The sequence below is a fragment of the Cebus imitator genome, unplaced genomic scaffold, assembly GCF_001604975.1.
Source record: "Cebus imitator isolate Cc_AM_T3 unplaced genomic scaffold, Cebus_imitator-1.0 Scaffold25, whole genome shotgun sequence".
NCBI classification, from domain to species: domain Eukaryota; kingdom Metazoa; phylum Chordata; class Mammalia; order Primates; family Cebidae; genus Cebus; species Cebus imitator.
The window spans coordinates 9,605,301-9,617,012 of record NW_016107340.1 but is presented as its reverse complement, the minus strand read 5'-3'; the positions used below and the strand labels follow the sequence as shown (position 1 = coordinate 9,617,012).

General features: G+C 33.4%; 1 protein-coding gene across 15 annotated transcripts in view; it reads left to right on the top strand.

Annotated features, from left to right (window-relative positions):
* SOX5 (SRY-box transcription factor 5) overlaps nt 1–11,712 on the top strand; it is a 1,018,145-nt gene that overhangs the window by 702,724 nt on the left and 303,709 nt on the right. For all 15 annotated transcript variants that reach the window (XM_017522805.2, XM_017522797.2, XM_017522806.2 and 12 more), the window contains one exon: nt 5,097–5,307. In XM_017522805.2, coding sequence (XP_017378294.1) covers nt 5,097–5,307 — 211 coding nt within the window. The remainder of the gene's footprint in view (nt 1–5,096; nt 5,308–11,712) is intronic.

Here is an 11,712-nt window from a genome sequence, read left to right as displayed (position 1 = left end):
TTAAAATCACCTAATTGTATATATTGATGAGTTTATATTATTTTTCTGGGAAGGTATACGTTTAGGTCAGAGCTTCCTTAACCTGGAATCCATAGTCCATAAGAGTTCATAGTGAATTTCCTGGAGGAGGTTCATAACTGGAACTATGAACATAGAAAATGAACTCGGTAAAGCTATGTGAAATTGTGTGTGGAATTGCATGAGTGTGTGTGTGTGTGTCTGTGTGTTTATGCATGTGCATATGTGTTTAAAGTAGCATTTATAACTATCGTCAAGGGATCAGAAGTCCCAAAGTAGTAAGTGTGGTTTAGGGTTTCATGCAGGCATTTTATGAAAAATTATTTTAATCAAGATAACTTGAAACATAATTGAAAGAGCTCTTTAGACAATAATAGCATTTTTTTCTATAACTAAATTCAATTTGGTACCTCTTAATTAGACAGAATAGATTACAAGTAGTGAAGTTTTATTTCAGCATTTGTTATAAGGTATATTTTTATCCTCTTTTGATGGAATTTAAGGAATAACCAAATATTATAGTTTTTTTTTTTTTTTGAAGTTTTGTTTTATCTTGTCCTGGTGATTTTTTTTGTTTGTTTTTTGAGATAGAGTCTCACTCTGTTGCCCAGGCTGGAGTGCAGTGGTGCCATCTTGAATCTTGGCTCACTACAACCTCTGCCTCCCAGGTTCAAGGGATTCTCCTGACTCAGCCTCCCTAGTAGCTGGGACTACAGGTGCACACCACCATGCCCAGCTAATTTTTGTATTTTTAGTAGAGACGAGGTTTCACCTTATTGGCCAGGATGGTCTCGATCTCTTGACCTCATATCTGCTGGCCTCAGCCTCCCAAAGTTCTGAGATTACAGGTGTGAGCCACCAGGCCTGTCCATCCTGGTGGTATTTTATAAATCACAACCCATTACCCAAAGAAGAACATGACTATGTCAAAACTTGTTAAGCACCAAAGTACCTTCTCTGTGTATCTGTATTTTGTTTTATTCTACCTCTGTGCAATACCAAAATTACTGAACATGCATTAAGGAGAGTCTAATTGATGATAGTCCAGATCTTCTGTACTAGTTTTTTTCTAAGTTCAAAATTTAATTCTACTAGAAATGATATAGAGATGCTCACAAATTTTAAAAGATAGTTACAAAAACATAAACTACTGAGTACCATTACTCTGATTAGTCATGTAGCAATATAAATCTATATATTTGGTTTAAATAATTCTTTAATATTTAAACTTATTTTTAAAAACATGACACAAGCAAGTAGGTATTTGGATGGACAGAGTCAAGAATGTGGTTGATTTAATTAATTTGAATGCCTATATCTCATTTGCTTTATTTAGGAGTTGAACATATTACAGTGGAAACCTCTCATTTTCATACTTATGTCTTATTCACTCATAACATTGATAGATACAGAAATAGATGAAAGAGTTATAAGATCACTATAGTTAGGAATGAGGGCTCTGGAGCCCAATAGGTTGGGGCTGATTTTTCACTCTCCCTTTTGGTAGTCATGTGACCTTGAGCATATACTGTGCTTCAGTCTCTGTGACTCAGTTTATCCAGCTATGAAATGGAAATTATAGATAGGCTTGCCATGAGGATTAAGTTAATACATGTAAAGCACTTTAAGCCGTGCCTATCACAAAGTATTTAATAAATATTTGCTATCATTCTTATCAATTACTAATAGATTGAATATTAAATGTAATGTTTCTAACTACTCTGTATGAACTTAATTTCAGTTTATAAGGCCAAGAAGTAAGCATGATAATATGTTTCTTGAGGCCAGAAGTCAAAGATGAAATGTCATTTGAATAATGAAAGAAACACATGTATCTGGTTATTTCATATCTCTCTTTTTTTTTAAATGTGTTAAGATTCCTCGTAGCACATCATATAAAGTAGAATTTAAATATTAAGGTTGAAATAATATTTCTTTCAGTGCATTCATTGCAATATTCTGTCTTTAAAATGAATTAAGAATTCAGTTTTAAAAAGATATTTTTAATGAAGATAGATACGTTAGGCAGACTTTTTCTATTGGTTGCAAAGATAACAAAAGGGGTAAGATTAAGCAAAGCTTGTTCAAAAATAAAAAAGGAAGATGATTAACTTTATTCTGAAAGTTCAGAAACCATTTTTTATGATTAGACTTTAGAGGTCATATATCACAGTTCTGCAAACTTGTTTGCAAAGTACTGGTATGTCCTTAGAATTCACAAAACTTGATTAAAGGCATATTTCTGGTTGGACCACTTATGCCTATGTTAGCTAGTTCTCTTGATTTCACCTGCCAGCAAAATGAAGTGAAACATGGAATCATTACTTCATGTATAACAAATGCAATCCCAGGGAAGGAACTCTGAAAAAGATAGGATTTCCTTGACTGAAGACTGTGCCAGCACTCCTTAACAAGCTATTCACCATGCAAATGAACAATGGAGTCCCACACTGAAACAGCTGTTAACTACATAAAACTGTTAAGGAGATTTAACAGTGCCAGAGGCTGAAATGTAATCAGGCAGGTGAAATAGTGGTAAGATAAATATTCCTGTGTGAAATAGAAATAGTGTTTAATTAATTTATTTTTATATTGCTGCAGCACCTGAGTTTAGAATTATTGTGAAATATACTAAGCTTTAAAACATATTTTCTTTCTCTGTGGAAGGTATAGAAAGTTAGAAACTCGGCCGGGAGTGTTGGCTCTCTCCTGTAATCTCAGCATTTTGGGAGGCCAAGAAGGGCAGATCACAAGGTCAGGAGTTTGAGACCAGGCTCACCAACATGGTGAAAACCCCATTTCTCCTAAAAATACAAAAGTTAGCTGGGCGTGGTGTCATGTGCCTATAATCCCAGCTACTCAGGAGGCTGAGGCAAGAGAATCTCTTGAACTCAGGAGGTGGAGGTTGCAGTGAGCTGAGATGGCATCATTTGCACTCCTGCCTGGTTGACAGAGCAAGAATCTGTCTCAAAAAAGAAAAGAAAGAAAGAAAGAAAAAGAAAAGGACAGAAAAGAAAGTTAATGACGAACAAAATGGGCTACTTTATCTGGATATTTTTTGATTTTTTGATATTTCAGTAGACTTGATTATATTGTAATTTTCAGTTATGGCAATTAAAGGTCAGCTGCCCAATTACTGTTTCTAAAGTTTGTCATCATACAGTGTGAAAGTAGTGTACAGATAGAGAAATGTTCAAAGTGCAGCTAACATTGAGATGTTTCTACTTTTGTTCTTGGAAAGAAATGAGAAGAAAGATGTTGTATGGAAAATGAATACAGATATTTCATAATATTCTGGTTTGCACATGAAACTAAGCTAAAGTGTGTTATGGGCCATTCATAAAAACATTCCTATTAATTGATGGAATGAATCGTGATTGCTCTTTTTAGGGGTATGTGTGTATGTGTGTGTTTATGTCTTTGTGGATATATGTGGGTTTTAATAATTCCAGAAGTATACCTTCACTTCACCTGCAGGAGCTTATAATTGTTACATTTTATACATTGATTTTTAAATCCAGGTGTGGTATAAGCTACACTGTCTGTAAAATATTCTCTCAAGGCATAGTGCTAGTCAGAGGCATAATCTGTAATGTTTTTAAGAAATAAAAGCCATTTGAGATTTAGAATTATAATTTGGAAGATTCTGTTGTGCACATATTTTTTTTTTTTTTACTTTCCCCGCATGCTTTAGCCACATGCAACAAACTAATGTTTGTAACATAGCCTGTTGTCCCTGTGGTCACTAATACCTGTTAACAAAAAAAAATCATATTAACAGATTATGTTTGTATTGACATCTCTATTTTTAATATATTTTTTAAAATTACACTGATGGTTTTTAAACCAAGTATGTTAGCATATTTTTAAGCTAGTCAAAAATATTAGCATTAACCTTAAAAACGTTGAGTATCACTCAGTGTGATTTGTTATTTTTTGGAAGTCAACTGATTGTATTAATGTGTCTTAAATTGGTAGAGAAGAAATTTGCAAACAGGTATAATCTAATATTCTGAATATTAAATAGACACACACTCAAATATATTTTAATGCAAACTTTTTTAATGTTGTAGAATTAAATATTTTTAGGGTAAGACTCAAAGATCTTAAGATACAGCTTTATGTTTAAGATATCTGTTTTCTGAGAAGTAAAGGATTATGAAAGTGAGACACTATACAAGGAAAATCTTTAAGCAGGAAAATTAATTTTTCTTTATCATTTCATGATCACTCCTAATAATTTCTAAAAAATTAACTTAGTATCTTTTATACAAAATATTCCTCAAATATACAAATTACCAGAGTTGTGCTAGAAATTGTGAGAAAATGACTTAATAATATAAAGTGATATTTATATTTTAGAATCATACAATAAATTATATTCACTCACATACCCACATGATTATGAGGAAGAAAAACCACAACAAACTTTATTTTATTGGGTAAATGAGGATTAAAATACAAAATAGCAAAGAGTATTGACAGAAACTGTGCTTCATGTAACAAATAAAATTGAAAATTTCTTCAGCTTAGGCAAAAATAAACTTGGAATATTCTTGTCTGATGCCAGATAACCTGTGTGATGGATGCTTTCTTAAAAGTATGAGAGGCAGGTGGAAAACTAAAACTTTAATTAGAGTATTATCAAGAAGAGGCAGCTACTGAAAATGAAAATAAATTTTGTGTAATGTTATTTGTTTAAATATTACAAAGTCATGAAGAAGTTTAACACAAACGATCTCTACTTTTACCAGCTATAGAAAAATCTGAGACTGTCAAACAAAAGCAGGAAAATAAATCTCATAATAAAGTCTTTATATAAGACTTTATTTTCATTTATACTCAGTTTGAAAGAGAGAATCTCCATAGTTTGGTTTCTCCTTTGAATAGATCTTTGACTTACTCTAGAACTAGCATGCAAAGTTAATTTTTTCTTTTTTGAAATTTCTTGGTTTCTTTGGCTCTTGCAGAGTGAAATTTCACTTTTTAATCTTTCAGCTGAATAAGCCATATAACCAATTTTTTTTTTAAGTTACTGAATTTTAAGCAATCATTTGTCCTTTTCCTTTATCTTTCAGGAAGTTGATGGCAATAAAGTTATGTCTTCATTTGCCCCACACAACTCATCTACCTCACCTCAGAAGGCAGAAGAAGGTGGGCGACAGAGTGGCGAGTCCTTGTCTAGTACAGCCCTGGGAACTCCTGAACGGCGCAAAGGCAGTTTAGCTGATGTTGTTGACACCTTGAAGCAGAGGAAAATGGAAGAGCTCATCAAAAACGAGCCGGAAGGTAAAAGCTGGAAAAGAAAACAAAGTTGGTGCTGTGTCCTGATTTTCGTACTTTGATTTTAACTTCTTGATTGGTTTTTCATTTACATTTTTAAAGTTAGGTTGGGCAAAATGGAAACCTACTGCTATGAAGATAGATAGTATAATTTTTCAGAAACATTTAAGCCTGTCTAACCCAATTTTTTAAATCATTTATTTATGTTGTGATGTTATTTTCACATATGAGTGAAGTAGTTGAATGAAAAAGGTTCAGGAATCCAGTGTGGCAACGGAGCCGGGAATAGTCACCTACTTGCCAAATATCTGCAGTCTAGTTTGTTTCTCTTTATTTTTTTTCCCTTGAGAATCAATGTAGAATTGCCCTACATTTAACCTTTGCACGTTAATACATCTTATCCTACCTTGATATTTAGGTCCGTTTCTTGTATAGTACCAAATTATTATCGGTAGGATTATTATATATTTACAAATTAGTGATTCTTTAACTTTTAGGTATGTTTTAACTTCCTATTTTTTTAACTTCCAGAAAGTCTTTCTTTTAAGATTTCATTCTGTAAATCTCTTTAATAGTTACTGATAGGAGCCTTCAGGTGATATGCACATGGACTAATCTTAAAGCAAATAAACCAACAAAATAACTGAGGCAAATTGTACAAACTTAGGCATAATTGACAATCATCCTTTAGGTTACACATGCTTACTAACTGCTATTTAACCCTCTGTCCATCCTAAGCATGGGTGCCGTATTGCACACAAGAACATACCTCCTGTTTCAATCAGATGGAAATTTCAAACAAGCAAACAATGTTGTGCACACATATTGTATAGCAAAAATACACTGCATGTGTACTGTGTAACAATAAGTTGGGCTCATTTCTAGTCTGCTCGGACACTGGTAAATTATGAGGATATCTGATGCAAAATGTATGTTAACCTATATATTTGACAGTCATGTGACAATTAAATATTTCTAGTCCCTACCAAATGCATAGCTGGGACCTGGATTTTGGTTAAAATTTATGCAATTCTCGTGATCTGAGAATTGGAAAGGATTTTAGAGATATTCTTGTCACGGAAAGACTTTGGATATTTTGTTACATGTTCCCCCATTCTCATGGAGATAAAAATAGAGAGTTGAGGGGAATCCAGACAACCTTATTTTTTTTTAAATGGATTTTTTTCTAATATTAAAAATAATACAGTTTTATAATAATTATTTTTAAAACAGAAAACATTATAAGGAAGGAAATAAAAATCATCTGAAGTTATAGCTATTCCTGTGTGAAATAGCAATAATGCTAAATTAATTTATTTTTATACTGCTTCAGAAACTGAGTTTAGAATACTTATGAAATATGCTAAACTTTAAAAAATAGTTTCTTCTTCTTTGAAAGAGTTAGAAAGTTAGAGATGGGAAAATAGGATATCTTATCTGAATTTTTTTGATATTTTTGATCTTATAGACTTGATTGCATTGTAATTTTTTGCATGAAGTCCAAGCTGCAGGTGATTTTTATTTTCTTCGTTATAATGTTAATATGAGGTTAACAGGATTCTTAACCTTAGGATGTGTTTTTTAATCTTTATTTTTATATATTCTGCTAATTTTTTATGATTAGCTTTATGCAAACGGTTCCCAACTTACAATGGATCCACTAGGATTTTCAGCTTTAAGATGGTGCAAAAGCAATACACTTTCAGTAAAACCATACTTCAAATTCTGAATTTTAATATTTTCCTGTATGCAGTAGGATACTCTCATTGCTGGGTAGTGGCAGGGAGCCATAGCTCCCAATCAGCCACATGATCAAGAGGGTAAACAACTATACTCTACAGTATATTGTGTTGCCAGATGATTTTGCCCCATGGTGGGCTAACAACCTGTGTTCTGAGCACATTTAAGGGAGGCAAGGCTAAGTTATGATGTTCAGTAGGTTAGCTGAATTAAATGTATTTTTGACCTAATGATATTTTCAACTTACAGTAGGTTTAAGGATATAACACTATCATAAATCTAGGAGCATCTATACTTTTAAAATATTGTGCTTCTTTTTTCACTTAGAATTGTAGTATGAGTGTGTCTTCTGCCGAGTAATATACTTTGCAAAGAAATGACTGCCAAGGCTGACACAGTGGCTCAAGCCTGTTTTCCCAGCACTTTGGGAGGCCAAAATGGGTGAATCACCTGAAGTCAGGAGTTCAATACCAGCCTGGCCAACATGTTGAAAACCCATCTCTACTAAAAACACAAAAATTACCCAGGTGTGGCAGTACATGCCTGTGGTCTAAGCTACTCTGGAAGTCAAGGCAGGACAATTGCTCGAACCTGAGAGGAGGTTGCAGTGAGCCACGACTGGGCCACTATACTCCAGCCTGGGCAACAGAGCAAGACTCTGTCTCAAAAAATCCTTAAATAAATTTAAAAAAATGATTGCCAAATATTCTAAAGTTTGGCCATGATTTACTATTGTAATTCATACATTCACTTTATTCAAAATAAAAACAGTTTTAGATTTATGGAAAAATTAAGCAGATAGAACAAGAGTTCCCATGTATTCCATTCATATACACAGTCTCCTCTCTTATTAACACCTTACATTAGTATGGTATACTTGTTAAAATAATGAACCAACATTGATACATTATTATTAACTAAAGTCCAGAGTTTATTTAAACATCATTAGCTTTTACCAAGTGTGCTTTTTCTGTTTTAAGATACCATCAAGGGTAACACATTATACTTACTTGTCATGTCTTCTTAGGCTCCTTTTGACTGTGACAGCTTCTCAGAATGTCTTGTTTTTGATGACCTTCAGAGTTTTGAGGAGTACTCTTCAGATATATTACAGGATGTCTCTCTATTGGAATTTGCCTGATATTTGTCTCAGTCAAATGAGTTTTGGAGTTTTCTGAGGAAGACCACAGAAGTAAAATATCATCTTTGTCACCTCATAACAGTTACATACTTTCTTTGTAATTAAGAATGTTGGCATTGACCTTGATCATTGGCTGAAGTAGTGTTTTGCAAGTTTCTCCACAGTAAACGTGTTCTCTGTCCCTTTTCGACACCATAACCTTTGGAGGGGAGGAGCTCTGTGCAAGCCACACTTAAGGAATAGGGAGTTATGTTACTAGAGCTGGAGTATCTACAGAATTTATTTGGAATTTTCACATGGGAGATTTATCTTTTCTCTACTATTTATTATATCATTTAATCATTTTTTTTACATCAGTATGGACTCACAAATATTTATTTTTTATTTTGGGCGTCATTTTACATACCACTATTATTGTGGTTGTGATAATGATGATTATTATTATTAGTTTAGCACTTCTCTTCTTTCTGGCACTGTAAGATACTGAGGGCTCATTTTGTACATTTCTTGCTGCAGTGCTAGAATCATCCATACCTCCAAGAAGCTCTGGCTCCTTTTATTGGGGAATGATATTAGAACGCAAGATCTAAATGCTAGATATACTCCTTACTTCAGAGGTATCATTTCTTTTAGGGTTCTAAGTTGACAGAGCAATGAAAATATATGTATGTATACTAACCTGCATATGTATATATTTATAAATATTTCTATGTTTATATTTCAACCCAACTGGGGAAATACCTAGGAATGTGAGTGCTGGAATTTATGAGAGAATTATATTTTAGCCTTGCAAGAAACTGCCATACTATCTTCCAAAGTGGCTATAAGATTTTGTATTCCCACCGGGAATGAATGTGAGTTTCTTTTGTTCCACATTCTCATCAGAATTTGATATTGTCGGTTTATTTTATTTTATTCATTCAAATAGATGTGAAGTAGTATCTCATTCAATTAATTTGTAGTCCTCTAATTTTAAGCAATGTTCAGCATATTTTTGTATGTTTCTATCCCTTTGATGAGGTGTCTGTTTAGATCTTTTGCTGATTTATTAACTGAATCATTTTCTTATCAATGAGTTTCTAGAGTCCTTAGTATATTTTGAATACAAGCCCTGTCAGAAATATGTTTTGCAAATATTTTCTGCCAGCCTGCGGTTTGTGTTTGCATTGTCTTAACATGGTCTTTTGAGGAATAAACATTTTAATTTTAATGAAATTGAATTAACTTTTTGCATGGATTATGCTTTTGATGTCTGTAAGCAATCATCACATAATCCAGGGTCACTTAGATTTTCTCCTATCTTCTTGAAGTTGTATAGTTTTTCATTTTACAGTTTAGGTCTATGATCCCTTTTGATTTAAATTTTGTAAAATGTAGTTCTGTGTCTGCATTCATTCATTTTTTGTTTGCATATAGAAGTCCAATTGTTCTAAGACCATTTGTTAAAAAGGCCATTATTTCTCCATTAACTTACCTTTTTCCTTGCCAAAGATCAATTGAATGTATTTGTGTGGATCTATTTCTGCTTTCTGTATTTTGTTCCATTGATCAGTTGGTATGTTTTCTTGCCAGTAACATGCTGTCTTGATTACTGTATCTTGATAATAAGTCTCGAAGTTGGGTAGTGTTAGCCCTCCAACTTTCTTCTTTTTCTTCAATATTGTGTTGGTGTCCTGGGTCTGTTGCCTTTTCTTGTAAACAGAATCAATTTGTTGACATCCGCAAAATAACTTACTTGGATTGTATTAGGATTGTGTTATACTTGTAGATAATGTTGGGAAGAATTTACTCATTTAAAATACCAAGTTTTCATATTCATTAACACAAATATCTCTCTATTTATGAAGATCTTTATTGATTCCTGTTGAGTTTCATGGTTTTCCAAGTACAGATCTTAAACATATTTTGTTACATTTATACTACTATTTTTTTGGTGTACAAACTTAAATGTAAATATAAATTGTATCTTTTTAGTTTTTTAATCTTTTCAATATTTTTATTTTTATTTTTTATCATACTTTAAGTTCTGGGGTACGGGTGCATAATGTGCAGGTTTGTTACAAAGGTATACATATGCCATGATAGTTTGCTGCACCCATCAACCCGTCATCTACGTTAGGTACTTCTCCTAATGCTCTCCCTCCCCTCGCCTCCCGCCACAGGCCCCAGTGTGTGATGTTCCCTTCCCTGTGTCCATGAGTTCTTGTTCAACTCCTTCTTATGTCTTTTTAATTTATATTTCAATTATTGCTGACATATGGGAAATTGACTGTAGTATATTACCCTTGCATCCTTTAGCTTTTCAGGATTCGCTCTTAGCTCTAGTAGTTTTTACAGATTCCATGAAATCTTCTACATAGACAATCATGTCATCTGCAAACAAAGACAGTTTTATTTATTCCTTTTAAAGATAAATACTTTTTTTTGTCTTCTTGTATTAGCTAAGAGCTCCAGCACAATGTTGAGTAAGAGTAGTAAGAGGGGACATCCTTGCCTTGTTCTTAATTATGAGGGGGAAAGCATCTAATTCTCACCATTAAGTATGATGTTAGTTGTGGGAGTTTTGTAAATTTTTTTTTTTTATTAGAGAAGCCACATAAATGTGGCCACTTCAACTTTTTTTTTTAATTGCATTTTAGGTTTTGGGGCACATGTGAAGAACATGAAAGACTGTTGTATAGGCACACACATGGCAGTGTGATTTTACCAAGTTGAGAAGGCCCAACTCTAATCCTAGTCTGCTGAGAGTTTTTATTATAAATAATTGTTAGAATTTGTCAGATAATTCTTATGCATCTATTGATTGATGTATGGCTATGGTTTTTTTCATTAGACTATTGATGTGATATGGTTTTCAAATATTGAACCAGGCTTGCAAAGTTGGAATAAATCCCACTAGGTTATGGATTATAGTTATTTTTATATATTGTTGAATTTGACCGGTTAATGTTTTGTTGAGGATTTTTACGTCTATGTTTATGAGAGTTACTAGTCTATAGCTTTCCTTTTATGTAAGGTCTTTATCTGTTTTTGGTTGTTAATGCTGACTTCATAGAATGAGTTAGGAAGTGTTCTCTCACATGTTAATTATTAGTTTTCATTTATGATGCCTTCAGAGTTCAGGACTAAGGTCTAGCAAGAACCAGTTTTGTGATAGTATGTGTTGTATTTTAAAAGTAGCTTTTGGGGGTTTAGCTTTAGATGATGTTCTCCATGGAAATTTGGTGTATGGTCTTGGTATTCCCCCAATTTATGTTGACTTGTGAGTGTATACATATACTCTTCATTTGAAAGTGTATGACAGGTGACGCCCAGTGAATATGTCTCAACAGGAAAGAGGGCAAGAGAAAGACACCTCCCCCACCTAATTTTCTTAGCAGGAGACATTAAGATTTACTGGGGCCTGGGCACAGTCGCTTATGCTTATAATCCCAGTATTTTGGGAGGCTGAGGCAGGTGGATCACCTCAGGTCAGGAGTTTGAGACCAGCCTGGCCAACATAGTAAAACCCCATCTCTACTAAAAATACA